Source organism: Amphibalanus amphitrite, unplaced genomic scaffold, assembly GCF_019059575.1.
Source record: "Amphibalanus amphitrite isolate SeventyFive unplaced genomic scaffold, NRLGWU_Aamphi_draft 000025F_arrow, whole genome shotgun sequence".
Taxonomy (NCBI): Eukaryota; Metazoa; Arthropoda; class Thecostraca; order Balanomorpha; family Balanidae; genus Amphibalanus; species Amphibalanus amphitrite.
The window spans coordinates 536,883-551,405 of record NW_024881521.1 but is presented as its reverse complement, the minus strand read 5'-3'; the positions used below and the strand labels follow the sequence as shown (position 1 = coordinate 551,405).

Genomic DNA, 14,523 nt, shown 5'->3' with positions numbered 1-14,523 from the left:
CGAGTTAAGGGCTCTTGGAAAAATGTCCTCTTCATAAGTTCTTACGTTCAAACATTAGGAAGTTAACGAACTGAATAAGGGCCACCGACGCGTCGATATGGGGCGCCGCGACGCCCCATAGCCCACTCCGCCTCACCCCACCCCACCCAGAGACACGAATAACGCCCACTGACCAGCTCTGGGACGTATCTCTCGGGGATGAGGATCTTCTGCGGCGTGCCCAGCAGCGTGTCGATGGTGTCGGCGTCGAACCGCGGATCGGTGCGTGTCAGCGACGACTTGACCACGTCCGGCGTGCCGCCCGACTCGCCCAGCGCCCGCTCCATGTCCATGTCGTCCGCTGAGCGGGACAGCTGCAACAGAGGGCAGACCAGGTCAGGTCAGGGTTGTGTGATGCTGCAAGGAGGGATGTCTTGATGGGGCTCAGAAACTCACCAAAAAATAATGGCACGGTTACTGAAGCACTCAACACATCAGCAAAGGAGTCAGTGATGGGGAATGAATAAATAGTTCGTACACAACTTATACACGGAAATGAAGGTGCCTTCTAAAACACAATGTGCCATGCGCACTGAGCATTCGAGCGTGCACTAAAACAAAGCGAATACTATCCAGTGTACATCTCTCACAACACAAACAATGAGGCCAAAAATGGTGATTTCGCCGGCTCTGCCCTGATCGAAACCTCTGCAGATTTCCAGACTCTCTCCCGTTCTCGCTCCCTACCAGTTTGGGCGAGGGCGCGGCGGCCTCGTGGTGCACAGGCCGACTGCTGCTGATGGTAAAGTGCCGTCTCTTCGGCCGAGGTCGGGCGCGCCGGTACTGCTCCGGGCCCTGGAGCTCCTCCACAATACGGCGCGCGGCGTCCGATTTGAACACGGGCGAGGCGGGTCCCTGCTGGACGCTGTCCCCGCTGGAGGTCGCTGTGCCTCCCCCGCCGGCCGGCAGGCTCGGGTTGGAGCCGAACAGCCGCTCGTGCGCCGACAGGCGGTCGGTAGACGGGGACTGGCCGGACCCGGGTCGGTTACGGAAGGTCAGAGAGTGGCCATACGAGTGGCGAGCCGGCGGTGCAGGCACACGACACAGAGCACATCACGCGTGCGGCCGCGGTCCATACAGACCCGGTGGGTACACAAACTACGGGTAGAGGTGCGATACACATTTAGGGAAGATACTACTGCTCTGTGGTAGTCTGGTGAGTTATGTGTCTTAGCGCTACTGTATAACAGCAACACATCAATGTTGAAACAAAAAATAACAACTGTGTTTACACGAATACAAACATGCAACGGGCACTCGATAAAACCCCGAATAATTTGCACGCTTCATCTAATTACACAAAAGCGTCCCGGAAACACAGATCCCCATTCAGACTCACCCGATCCACCATGCGTTTCAGCATCTGGTGGCGAAAGTTGGGTATCCGGCTGATGGCATCCTGAGACGCCTTGGACCGTCGGTCGTAGCCACGGGGCAGCGACAGCGCCCGCCGAAACTGAGAGAGCACAGCGTCCTGCTCAATGATGTTCTCTGGCGACTCGCTGTCACCCTCCTGGTTATCAGCCTCCCCGACAGAGGTCAGCTCGGATTCGTCCATACCTCGTCGGGACTTGTCCTTTTGACGGAGCTGAGATTCACGCTTCACAATACGCACGGTCTTGATTTCCAGTTTCTCCTTTGGTATGATTCCTGAAAGAAGACAATAGATCAGTATTGAAAGCGAAAACGGATCCAAAACAATCTAGAACCATTTATCCGGAACCATAAGCAAGTTGAAAAGATGCAAGTGACTGGCGTTGGTAAGATGTCTCGCTATTTTCAAGTGTACACTCACCGTAGAACCGCTGCATCCTCTCGTCGGCCTCGGACAGCTCCTGCGGTTCATCCCTCTCCCTCGGCTGGTCCTGCGCCGACTGCTCGCCCACCGCTGACTCTGGCGGTGCCGACTCCCTTCCATCCGCTCCTCCGACCCTCGCCTGGCCTCCACCGGCCGCCGCCGGGGCCACGTTCATGTACTGGTGCCGTGGTGGAGGTGGTGCAGAGGAGCCGGTGGTGCCAGGCTGGTGCACGCCGGCCAGGTTCCGCGCGGCGGTAGGTTGCTGCTGCTCGGGGGGACCGACCCGCGGCGCCGGTTGGGGCTGAGGGTGCCCTGAGCGCTCACCTCCTCGGGAAAACCCCGCCGGGTGTCCTGGCTGCTGGTGCTGAGGGTGTTGTTGTTGATGGTGTTGCTGATACTGCTGGTGATATTGTTGTTGTTGTTGGGGGTTGTGGGGCAGTTTGTTGTGCGGGTGGTCGTTGTTGGATTGACGAGGTCCTGGTCCGTCCACGGGCCGACGAAAGGTCTCCTCAGTCGGTGGTCCTCGAAATCCCTGGCGTTCTCCGCCGTGATATCCGTAGGGCGACTCCCCGACACCGCAAAAGTCCCGCTGCTCGCCGCTTCCATACTCCTTGGAGCGGAGCTCTCTCGAGTCGTGCTGACGAAACGTCTGCTGCTGTTGCTCACGGTGGCGAAATTTCTCCTGGTCGGCGCCAGCTCTGCTTCTATCTGAATACCCCGCGGAGCGCGGCCCCGGCTGCTGGGTGACGGGACCCGGAGAGCGGCCTCTGTGGCGGTCCTCCGGTGAGCCATACCCCGGCGGGCCGCCGTGACCCATCTGAGGGCGCGGAGCCGGCGGCTGACGCGGCTGCGGCGGCGGCGGCCGGCTGGCGTCGGTCTCATACCAGGCTGGCGGCGGCGGCCGCTCCTGTCCGGGCCGGGCACGGGATGAATCCGGCGGCGGCGGGTGCCAGCCACGCGGTTGAGCTGGGTGCTGAGCCGGATGCTGAGTTGGGTGCTGACCTGGGTGCTGAGGAGGATGCTGATTCGGGTGCTGCCCCGCGGTCGGGTGGTGAACGCCGGGGGAGCGGTACTCGTGGTAGTCAGAGCGCGACTGTCCGCGGCTCACCGGTCGGCTTTGCTCTGTGCGTCGGTCTGGAGCACCGCCCGCCGTTGGCTGGTAGTTGTGATATTCGCTTCTGGACTGGCCACCCCGGTGCTCAGAGGACTCCCGCCAGACCTGCTGCTGGTTCTGCTGTTGGTGCTGCTGGCTTTGCTTGTGGTGCTGGTGTGGCGGCTGGTGCTGGTGATACTGAGCCCGCTCCTGGTGCGCCGGGTACTCATTCTTCCGGGGCTGTTCCGGACCGCGCACCGTACCACTCCTATTCTCTGAGATCAGCGTTTGTGTGGCCTGATACTCCGATCCCCTTACCCTCGTACCGTGGTACTCGCCGGTATGCGTCTGCGTACCACGGTACTCTCCAGTCTGAGTCTGTGTACCGCGGTACTCCGGCTCGCCGCCGAGCGCGCGCGACTCCAGCTGGCTGCTCGGCCAGCTCCCGGGCAGGGTGTCACTGCTGGTCGGACCGTCCGGCTGCACCAGAGACTGGTGGCTGTTGTCGGTCGGTGAGGAGCTGTTGAGTCCGCTGTCCAGTGATACCTTGTCCCCGGCGGCTGGATCGTCGGCGCCCAGGCCTGGAGGGGAGGGCTCTCGGGGTGCCGGTCCCGAGGCGTGTCGGCGCCGCTCGGCGGCCGCACGTGAGGGCCGCGCCGGCAGCGTGTGGTGGCCGCTGGGAGCCGGCGGAGGAGGCGCCTCGTGGCCACGGACCAACGGCTGCAGGCAGAAAGACGGAGGGTGGATGTCAGCTGGTGAAACGAACGACATATTGACGAAAAGCTAAAACATTAATGCGCGTATTTCGACAGTTGGAGAAAAACAGCTATACCAGTTCCATTTACATCCCACGCTCATGAGCAAGTTGACCCAATACAACAGCCTCAAAATAACAAATTCGTCCCACCATCTTCGTTCCAGCGCACCTGATGTTCGTAGTACGTGTTGACAAACAGCGGCTGGTCCTTGTCGAAGGCGGCAGCCCGTCCTCCAGCCACTGTGACCATCGAGTCGAGGTCCGTCTCTATCCAGCTGGCCTGGTGGTGCCGGCGCGGCCGGGCGGTCGGCTCCGGCGGCTGGGTGAGCGCCGTCACCTGGCGACTGAGCTGTTCCCGCCGCACCGCCAGGTCGTCGATCAGACTCTGCACGCGCTGCAGCTCCGCCTCCAGGGCGCGCACCTGAGAAGTCAGGGTCAGAGGTCAGTGCACAGTTGAAAGGTTGGATGCATAGATTGTGGACTAGTAACGGTCGTATAAAGAAACATGATTCATAGCTTATCATGCGACATCAGTTAGCTCTTAGGTGAACTTTAATCGTTGCACATTTCGAGGCAGTGGCGAGGGCTGAGACAGCGTGGATCACCGTTTTCCCGTGTCGTACCTCCTGGCTGCGCAGCGTCTCCGGTCCGCTGTTTTCCGTCATCACCGTCTGCAGGCGCTGTCGGAGCATCATCATCTCCCGCTCCAGACGGCTGTTCTCCGCCGCCGTGTCCTCCAGACTCTGTGGGATGAGGAGCGGGGACAGATTAGAAGCGACCGAGTTTGGCAGCATTGCTGCTGTCTCAGGTATGTATCACAAAAAACGGCGAGACAGAATGCTGCACTCCCTTGTGGTTCATCCCCTAACGCTGGAAGTGAGTACACCTTGCTTTTTGTTTTGTTGGGTTAGGCCCTTTCGGTCCAATGGGACCATTTCAGAGCCGGAAGGATGATAGGATATAGGGGGGGGGGGGGAGACATTGGTCTGGGCAGGCACCCTAGTGAGTCGCCGGGGCTGAGCCCGTCCAGAGGACAGACCACCCAGCCCCAAGGTACTCACTGCACCCGGCTACGGGGTGCGCTCCCTCGGGAGCAGCGGTGCCGCTCCAAGGGAGCAGCCCGCATGAGATAAAGTTGCCTGTCCAGCCCGGAGGGGGGTTGCGGCGTGGAGAAGGATTTCTGTATCCTGAGGATAGAAGCACGGAACGGTGGAGTACACCTTGACCCTGGACGATCCTATATAGATCTTTCCCTATCTCTCTCGCTATACGTACCCTGGCACTGGAGGTCAGCGCCGCCCGGACCTGGCCCAGCTCCTGCTGCAGCGCCCTCTGCTGCATCAGGAGCCGCTCCGAGTCCCGCAGAGGCGCGCGGCCGGCCTCCTGGCGAGTCAGCTCGATCCGACGCTCCAGGCGGTCCTGAGGAGAGGTGACGTTAAAATGGCGGGTCTGCGGTATACTGAGGAAAGATGAGAAGGGAGCTTCAAAGGGAGAAATGAGGATAGAGACCACGCTAATTTAGGGAGCGTTAAATTGCTCTTAGTTGAATATGGAGAAGGAGAGATAAGGGTGTTGTCGGTAATAGCTCAGTTAGATATTGACGTTTCGAAAAAGAGCTAGATCACGGCAATGACAATTGAATTCCTGATCACTAGAAACTGACAATACCATTTAATCTGACATTTGGAAAGGCATGATCAAGGGGTAAAGCCACACAGGCCAGCAATACTGTTCAGCCTGAGGTGTTTCAGAAACATGAGTAGGGGAGAGTGGGGAAAGATGCCCAGGGTTTGACTATGTCATATATTATTCGAAAATGACGATCGGAAAGCCAAAACTTGGAGTTTCAACGGAAGCCGACATCATTTTTCTCCAAAAATATCACACTTTCGTGCCAGAAATATGATAACTTTTTTTGCTATTAAGCATTTTCCTGAAGAAGTGAAAGGGGGCATCTTACCCCACAGGGTGGGAAAGACGCCCCCTGGCGTTGGGTAAGATGCCCCCTGCACTATAAGTGACATAAATGGGCACGTGAATCGCCTGAACGAATCAGTAGTCCCTTCGAGCCTGCAGTAGACACCAAACGTCATCATAAGGGCCCTCAAAAGTAGTCGTAAGGGGCTTCAGAGGTCATCGTTAGGGCCATCATAGTCCGGCGTGGCCAAACAAGCCTCCGTGGTGGCGTTCGGAGACCACTGTGGGGCCCTTATAGGTCTTCATGATGCTTGAGGGCCTTCGAGCCCATCGTGGGGACCTCAGATGCCAGCGCGGCCCGTGGAGCCAACGTGGGAGCCCTCAAAGGATGTCGTGAGGGGCCCTGGAACCAATAATGGGGCCCACAGAGGCCGTCGTGAGGGCTCTCAGAGTCAGATGCCGCCCAAAAAGTCGCTGTGTGGGCCGAGAGACCGGCATGGGGAGCACCCGACCGTACCGGACTCTCAATAGTCCCAGATCGGCTTTTGTCTCTCATCACAAGTATGTAATAAATGATTTGACGGGCTGCTTGAAGGACAGCCTACGGATTTAGGGGGGCGTCTTTCCCCATCAGGACAGGGGGCATCTTACCCCAAGGTACCGAAGTAACATTAAATCAGCACAATTTGTTAGCCATAAAACTACACCCTGAAACAAACTGTTTGGGACACAGTACACGCATGTTAATGTATCACGACTATAGCAAGGGACGCAAAAATTATCTACCTTCTTTGATATTTACAATGTTTTGACGCCAAAATATTTTCTGAAAGCAGCAAATAAAAAACATGCAATCACCAGCCAGCCGTTGCCCAACTGAGCTTCGCAAATTTTTGTGCAGTTAACAAGGCAGGCTTCCGCTTTACGCTAAGAACATTAATTTCCAGGTTCGATTCTTTGTTTCGCCCCTAGAGGGGGTGGGGCGTCTTTCCCACCCTGGGCATCTTACCCCACTCTCCCCTACCATTCTCTTCATTCTGCCGATTGTTATTGCTAAGCGTTAAGCGGAATTCCTCAAACTAAGCGGAATTCCTCAAACAAGCACCGGCCCCCTCCGCTGCACCACCACCCGGCACGTCACACACGCCTCCTTTTCAAAACACCCACACGCCACACAGTACACTTCACACCACACCCGCCACGCCCGACCCGGCCGGCCGCCGCGCCGTGCCGTGGATCATCCACCCTTTCCCGCTCCTTCGCCGTCTCCGCCGTCTCAGCACCGCTGCCATTAGTGCCTGCCAAGCCACCAAGGTGCACCGTAAGCGTAAGTCAGCAGTCAGTCAGCGGCCAGCAGCGTCAGCGATCAGCAGCGCGGCCAGCAGTCAGCAGGCAGAGTCGCAGACCAAGCGGCGCCCAAGCTGCGGGGAGCGTTAACTCCCGGCGGTGGCCGACCTTGTCTGCCCTGAGGCGCTGGATGTCGGCAGCCTGCTGGGTCAGCTGACGGTCCAGGCTGAACAGTCGGTCAACGCGGGCCTGAAAACACGCCATGCCACAAAACTAGGAGCGGAGAAACCAAACAGAACTTAACACACCCAGTCGGAAGTCGGGGTACGGGGCTTCTCAGTGGGGCTCGATTGAATAACGGTTAGAATCCCAAGGTTCAGAGCAAGATATTGAACAAGGCCGATGTCAGCAGCTGTACAGGATTGCAGAGTATGGCATTGAATTATTCTAAAATGGCCATGATGGATGGTCATTCCGAGCAAATCTGAGGTGATTACTACTCTTAAGCCGGCCGATTACTTGGATCAGAACTTCGGAAGACTTCATCTAAGAGAGAAATTTTATTCGTAAACGTCTCAAGAATTTCGAACCGTGCAAAACTTCTCCGGTGGAACATAATGAACGACTGAGGATATTCAAAGAGACATCGTTAGGAGCCAAATGAGTCTAGTTTGACAGAGATTAACTTATCTCAGTGATATCAGGATGAGGGATGAAAGAACTGCGGGATAAATCTTCTCAGAATGGGATTAGCATGCCACGAACATAGCCACGATTCACGACAGTCTCGTCAAAAGATCTCGTCTAGCAGAAACAACCTTCAGTGGCTACATAATGTAAGCACAACAACGGTCCATTCCACACACAGCCGAATGGTGATGGCCGGCATAATCAGACAGCCTTCTGGCCACTGAACTTAAAACACACCTGCATGTCGAACGGTTGTCCGGCGATGGCGTGCCAGTGCCGGCGCTCCTCGCGCAGCATTCGGCGCTCCTCGACGCGCTGCGAGAAGCGGCGCCGCTCCTGCACGGAGGGCCCGTCCGGGGGCGGCGCCTCGTACAGTGACGATAGCTTCAGCATGTTGTCCACCAGGCTGATAAGCGGCCGCGTCAGCTCGTGCTGCGGAGGGCATGAGGGCAGTCAGACTAGGCTGGGAGACTATGCATGGACTAGACTGCTTGAATGGCAGGTCAAACAGCGGTCATAGTGGGTTTTGAAAAAAGGTCAAAGCGAGAAGTCAGCTACTTCATTAGTGTAATGATCACTCAACCTTTAAGAAATTTAGCAGCATTTACGATATCACTGCATTGGTGCTAACTGCCAAATGCATTACTTTTAACCATCTCCTTTACAGCACTTCAAGAAAGCTTTGTTCTTGGAAGACAGACGCTTGAAGGCTCACACTGCGACATATATCATTTCATTCGGAATAAGGCCGTATCTCGTGCTCGTTCGATGGCTCCGGGTCGTTCGAGTGTGCGCCATATATCAGAGTGCTGTCGTTTCTGCCCGGTTATTTGAGCGCTAGTGCGGCCGCCGCCTTTCGCCGGCCCATTGGTCGCTCATCAGTCAGGCGCTAACGGGGGTCTCAATTTACACCGATTTAGAGAGACACTGCAGTGCCGTCCCGCAGAGCAGACGGACAGACTGAATGGGCCCGCAGAGTCGATACATCGGCCGGGCGGCGTATTTCTCTTACGTCCGGGCAGCTCGGAAGGAGGTTGGTCGGGCAGGAAACATGGCTCGGCCGGGTATTAGGGGTGATAAATTGTCCAACTAATGAGGTCCCTAATGCCCCAGTATCTGCGGTAATGGGTTCATGGCGAACGTAGAACTCTCTAGCCTCATTTATCACATATAATATCTAGGCATAAAATATATGACCTGATGGCAAATAAAAGGCAAATGTATAGCGTTTGGGCAGCTGAAATACATTACGAGATCACTCAGTCGCTCGGCAGCTCACAATGCAAAACGTCGTCACACCAAACGCTAGCAAGTCATGGGCTATGTGTAACTCACATCCGCGAACGTTCACACCGTTTGTTTGGTTGGCATCTTACGCCGCATTCCCAGTCTTTGACCTTCCAATGACCTCACTCCCCTGTCAACGACTGCGACCGACCGCCGTTATCGATATCAGACATCCCGATGCATCGCTCCGCCGGAACACCGCCGCCCAATCAGAAACGCATCAGCATTGTTTGTGTTCCAGAAAGCCATATTCCGCTGCCGGCCCGGTGAAAGCGGATGGCTAAAATGGTCGCTGGGATCGGATAAGGTAGCGATGCACGAGCAGACGAGGGGATGATGACCCCACCTCACTCGCTGACGCACATTGATTGGTGCGTTATTACCATGGACATCTATCAGCGCGTCAATGTCGTCATTCAGGGCCGTTACTATGGGCTAGGATCAGGGATTCGATCAGTCTGCCAATGTCGCTCGCTCTTACTGACTGCTAGGGTATCGTAACTTCCGACGTATATCCATCGATGACAATGGGAACGTTTCTGAAACGTCCATATATCCACCAACAGACGGTTAGAATGATGTGCGTACCACCTACCCGGTCCCTATAAACTTTTTCATTTTACCTTTATCACCTTCGGACAGCGGGATAGTCAAACGGGCACATTCGTTAGGTCGGCAGCACTGCAGGGCTGAGAGTCTCACCTGTTTGTCGAGTTCCCTGATCTGCGAGCGCAGTCTGTCAATGTTCAGCAGGGCCGCCTCCCGCTGGGGTCCCTCGGGCAGCGGTGCAGACGTCTGCAGAAGACGAAGAAGAATTGGTCAGACGGATGACGGCAACTCAGCTCTCTTACCAAAGCTAGGTGGTCCGAAGCCAGCTCAAAACTAACACAACACAGCTGCCGACACAAGTCTGTGTGCCGACGAAGCGACAAGCTCCTCACTCCTTCATCAATACACACTCACCACTGCGACGCACACACGCCGTACACACACTGAGGGGCGACTGACGACACAGGAGCCGGCCGCGGCCTCCGTCGGGCGACACTCAACACCCCAGGGTCACAGCCACGACCGCAGCCACCAGCACACACATGCACCGGCACAGCTCCGGAGCTGAATGACATCCACAGCGCTGCCGCAGCCAGCGCCCGACCAGGAACGGACGGCGCCGCGGCCTATTGAAACGTGGTGTAAAGTGGAGCCGATTTATTGGCGTCGATTGTCCGCGGGGGGTTTGACATTGGCGAGCGCGACAGCGGGAGGGGAGTGGGCGGAGGGACGGACGGTCGGGGCGGGACGGGGAGGGTGGAGAGGGTGGGTGACACATTCCGACACGAGCCGTCGCTGCCGCTGGTCCGACGAGGTAAGGATACAATGGTGGCACGGTTTGCCGGACCGGGGGCCGCACAGAGGCGGCCACACAGCCACCAGTGGCGTCGCAGGGCTGACCGATACACAAACAGACAAGCAACACGAAGGCTGGACCACAACCACATCACTGATACCCACACCAAAGCACCGGCGGGTACTGACGGCTAGCCGTTCGGACCACGGCCGAGCTGACAATGACAGACTGACATAACGGTCACCGGCCACCTGTCACCACCCGTCATCTGTCACACAGATCACGTCAGAGTCACCGAGCATATCAGTAACTATGCCGGCGGACACATCAGTTTAGACGTGATGCCAATCTCCCCGAGTTGGATGTCACCAAACGTGTCAACTCAAGCGAACATCTCTCTGTAAATATGGAAATTTCATTCGACTGGAGTTGCAGTACAAAGAACAGCTGCATACAGCCCGTTCAGACGAACTCATCCTGCATATCAAATCCCAGATCCAGCTAGTTTCTTGGTAGTCTTGCATTCAGTACTTTGTAAATTACATGCACTGTTTCCTTTTTGAGCGGCATCACCAAGTCTGGCATTCATCATTCCCAAGTTGTTAGCTAATTAACATAGCCCTCACACCATAGTGCTAGGACCATGTGCACTCCTTGCGGTTCTATACAGGTGCCCTGCTGCATCCAGCAGAGGCTTTGGGGCTATATAGGCACACGCTCCCCCTTTCCATCCCCACCCCACATGTCCAGCTCACACCAGTGGCTATTGTGTACCGACAGACCGGTGTCGATGTGTGTATGTGTGTATGAACACACTGCAATACACGGGTGCTACTGCACCGCCCAACCACAGGGGACCAACAACAGACGTAATCGATGGAGCGCCGGCCACTGTCTGCCGGAAGGCGAGCCAGCAGTGCAGACCCGACGGTGACGGGTGCCATTGACACGGTGTTGTCGGACCCAGTGTACACGGCACAGGCCGCCCAGTGTATACCCAGCACACACTGCAGGCCACATGGGCTGCCACTGCCACCGGTGACGATTGGGGAGGGATACCGGCCCCGTGCGGACGGAAAAAAATAACACAATAGAAAGGCAGCGGTGCTAATAGGGGATAACAATGCACCACTTGCTGTATGGAGGCCGCCGTGTACCGTTCATCGCCATAAGTGAATGACAAATGCAGGGTAATAACCAAACGAATAAGTGATGAGTGGTGTTTTGTGAGTTGATCAATTGCAAATACACTTAGCGAGCTCGTCAAATCGATGAATGACGAGCACGATTTGAATACAATCACCTGATGCCCCAGACGTGTTTGCCAAGTTATCAGAAAAGTCCAGTCATGCACATTGAAAGGTGACCTCGGCCCTGATTTGTCTGACCTTGTCAATGTCTGGCCCCACATAGGTCAGTATAGTTCAACGTTAGAGCGTAGAGCCGCGAGCAAAGGCTACGCAATTGCACTGGGACCATAACCAGTCTTTAAATCCCTCTGGGGCCATTCCGGTCCGCGGGTGAAAATGACAGACTGGAGCGGTTGGACAGTTAGTGCCGGCTCAGCTACCGCCCCTGTAGGTCACAGGTCGGTCCAGTGAGGTCACAAAAGGTCAGAGAGGAGACCACTGGCGGTACCGACTGACGGTCAGCTACATATTGCCATCGGTCCATCCAATATCAGTCAGAGAAGCCCCAGTGTCTAAGGACAGAAACCAGTCGACTCCTCCGAGTGACCAGAGACCTTTTTTATCATCCTTTTTGTGGTATGTTTTATCACCATCACCACTCCCCATCCTATGGTGCAGTGACGGCGTATATCCACACCACTTCTGACACTCACTCCACCGGAACCGACCCCACCTCCCCGGAGGGCGGGTCAGCGGGGGGAGGGGAGGGGCGCTGCTGATTCCGGACCACTGCTGATTCTCGACACGTTCACAGCCGGCCGACACTCGGACGGCGGCCCTTCCCCCGGGATTAGGGAAACTCGCTCCGGCCGCCGCTGGTCGAGCACGATAACCATTATCACAGCGGCAGCCGCGCCGCAATAGAAACCGACACAAACGGGCGCTAGCCATGGGGTTAAATGGGCTCAACCACTCGGAGCATTTACAGGCCGCCTGTAATACCAGGATATAGTTTGTAAATGCCAGTACCATCTCGCAAATACCAAAGCCAGAAACGATTCTGGAAAGCAATATGAAACTAAAACAAAGGCCTGGATATTCTGCAGAGAACATTTAAATGCAACGTGCAGAACATCCGATCCAATTCTCGGCGACTCCTCCGCCGGCCATCCCATTCACGGTCAAACATATCTCTCCCGTGTGGCCCATCCTCCTCACACGACATGGCCCAGTCGGCGATAGAAGCCGATCCCAGTCTGCCCGTATTGGCTGACGGTGCAATCGGACGGCTCCGCCGATCCTTCAGGCCAAATCCACCCTCAGACTGCTGGATCAGTACACTGTCTGACGCCGCGGGCGGGGCCGATCGGAACAGACAGTCGCATCTGTCCCAATCGCACCGCCCCGCGATCGCCGGGCGCTAAACGTTGTCATCCTCCCTGCTATCGAGGTCTGTCTCCGTTCCATGTCGTCCGTTCCCACCGCTCCGCCCGTGACGGACGGACATTAGACGGCAAATTGTCCGTCATTTGCCGGCCCGTATTCGGGGCGGCCGGTGATCGAGAGGCGTCGCCCGTATTATCGGCCCATTGACACCGTGCTGGCGATTGGCGAGACGATGACTGGGTCTCGGAACACGCCCCAGGCAGTGGAATACACCACAGACAATGCACTACAGGCTATCATACACTCCACGCCGTGCGGAGGTCTCTGGATGTGCGATACGGGTGGACGCCGTTTTATTTACGGTCCGTGAGGCCTGGGATGGAGTTCATGAGAACCAGGCCTGTAATTGGCCAATCACCAGCGCCGGGCTATAGATTCCTAGGACGGTGCGAACAGCTCCAAACAACGGCGGAAGTGCGGGAGGCAGTGAACGCCCCAAGCGACGCACAGATCATAAATAAAGGAAGCGAAATTAAATTTCACGCCACACTGAGAAGACTGAACAATATCGAGAAATTGATACTGTCCTTTACTGTTGAGTGACAAACAGGAAACAGTGATCGTCCATGCGGAATTTGAATCTCAGTGTGAGAGCAAATAGCATTGACGGCGCCACGCTAATTCAGTAGCTTATATTCACGCCGCTAGGTGGCAGTAGTTGTCAGCGCCTGAAGCTATGCTGTGCCGCAGTGCCTAGAGGCGAGAGCTGGGATATTTCCGTGACTTGAAACAAGGTTAAGATCGTTCTGACCAAATCTCTGATTGAAATGAGAAATGGAGACTTTGATGCATTTATTCAGCCATTTCTTAACTTCAGTCTTTAACACCGTCTTTCGTAATGAGTCGCCGTCTGTCGAACCCCACCGTAGGAAACTGCAATATGGCATTTTAACCCGCGCAGTTGGCTGTCCGCGTATAAGCTACCCACAAATTCGCTGACACCGGTGCACTGACCGCCGAGTTGAGCTGCTGCCGGGCGCGGTCCTGGGCGGTAGCGATGGCGGTGCTCTGCCTCCGGAGCTGGATCAGCAGCAGTACCAGTTCCTCGTTACTGCGGCCCAGCAGGTCACCCGCCTTCAGGTCCGAGATGAAGCCCGTCTCTGGCGGCGGAGCACCTCCCCGAGTCGGCGTCTGGGGACACACAGAGAGACGGGGGTCAGAGTGGAGCGGGAAACACATCGGCGCTTACAGGGTCTGGGCTCGCCACACTGTCAGGGTCAACAGGGACGGTTCAAAAATACAATCATCAGAGCGACATGGTGGAAATCCGGGCGGTCATTGTGAGCTTATCTGTGGAGGGCCAATGCAGAGGACGGTCAGACAAAGTACGCCACCTCCCCGGGGCCCGCTAGTGGCAATAGATTGTGATAGCGGCGCCGGACTGCTCTGGACTGCCATCGATTGCACGACCCGGGTGGGGTTTACGAGTCGCATTGCGGCCCAAATGACACTAAACTGCCACGAAATGTCTGGGTCGATGGTATGACTTTCCAAAAATAGACGCGAATCCACATGCTGCAAAGAAAATCTAGGAAACAGTCATGTTTTAATAAAACAGGGTTGAATTCAGGCGACAGTGGGAATGCAACTAACACTAAAGAAACCCGCTAACTACTTCAGAGTTCATGGAAAGCACCATGGGCAGGGTGAAAACATCTTTGGTGCAGCAAAGGAGCCAAGCTGAATAGATTTGACCTGACATATTTACCATCAGCGCGTCGCCTCCATAGATGA

The 14,523-nt window shown here is 56.0% G+C and overlaps 1 protein-coding gene across 3 annotated transcripts in view; it reads right to left on the bottom strand.

Annotated features, from left to right (window-relative positions):
- The window catches only part of LOC122393730 (bromodomain-containing protein 4B-like), a 42,284-nt gene that overhangs the window by 4,068 nt on the left and 23,693 nt on the right, over window positions 1-14,523 (bottom strand). For 2 of the 3 annotated variants that reach the window (XM_043390019.1, XM_043390001.1), the window contains exons 3-13: window positions 13,744-13,920; window positions 9,571-9,663; window positions 7,819-8,013; window positions 7,060-7,140; window positions 4,963-5,106; window positions 4,311-4,430; window positions 3,857-4,108; window positions 1,835-3,650; window positions 1,379-1,689; window positions 727-1,005; window positions 174-353 (exon numbers count right to left, since the gene is read on the bottom strand). In XM_043390019.1, coding sequence (XP_043245954.1) covers window positions 174-353; window positions 727-1,005; window positions 1,379-1,689; window positions 1,835-3,650; window positions 3,857-4,108; window positions 4,311-4,430; window positions 4,963-5,106; window positions 7,060-7,140; window positions 7,819-8,013; window positions 9,571-9,663; window positions 13,744-13,920 — 3,648 coding nt within the window. The remainder of the gene's footprint in view (window positions 1-173; window positions 354-726; window positions 1,006-1,378; window positions 1,690-1,834; window positions 3,651-3,856; window positions 4,109-4,310; window positions 4,431-4,962; window positions 5,107-7,059; window positions 7,141-7,818; window positions 8,014-9,570; window positions 9,664-13,743; window positions 13,921-14,523) is intronic. The other variant, XM_043390010.1, reaches the window with a different exon arrangement.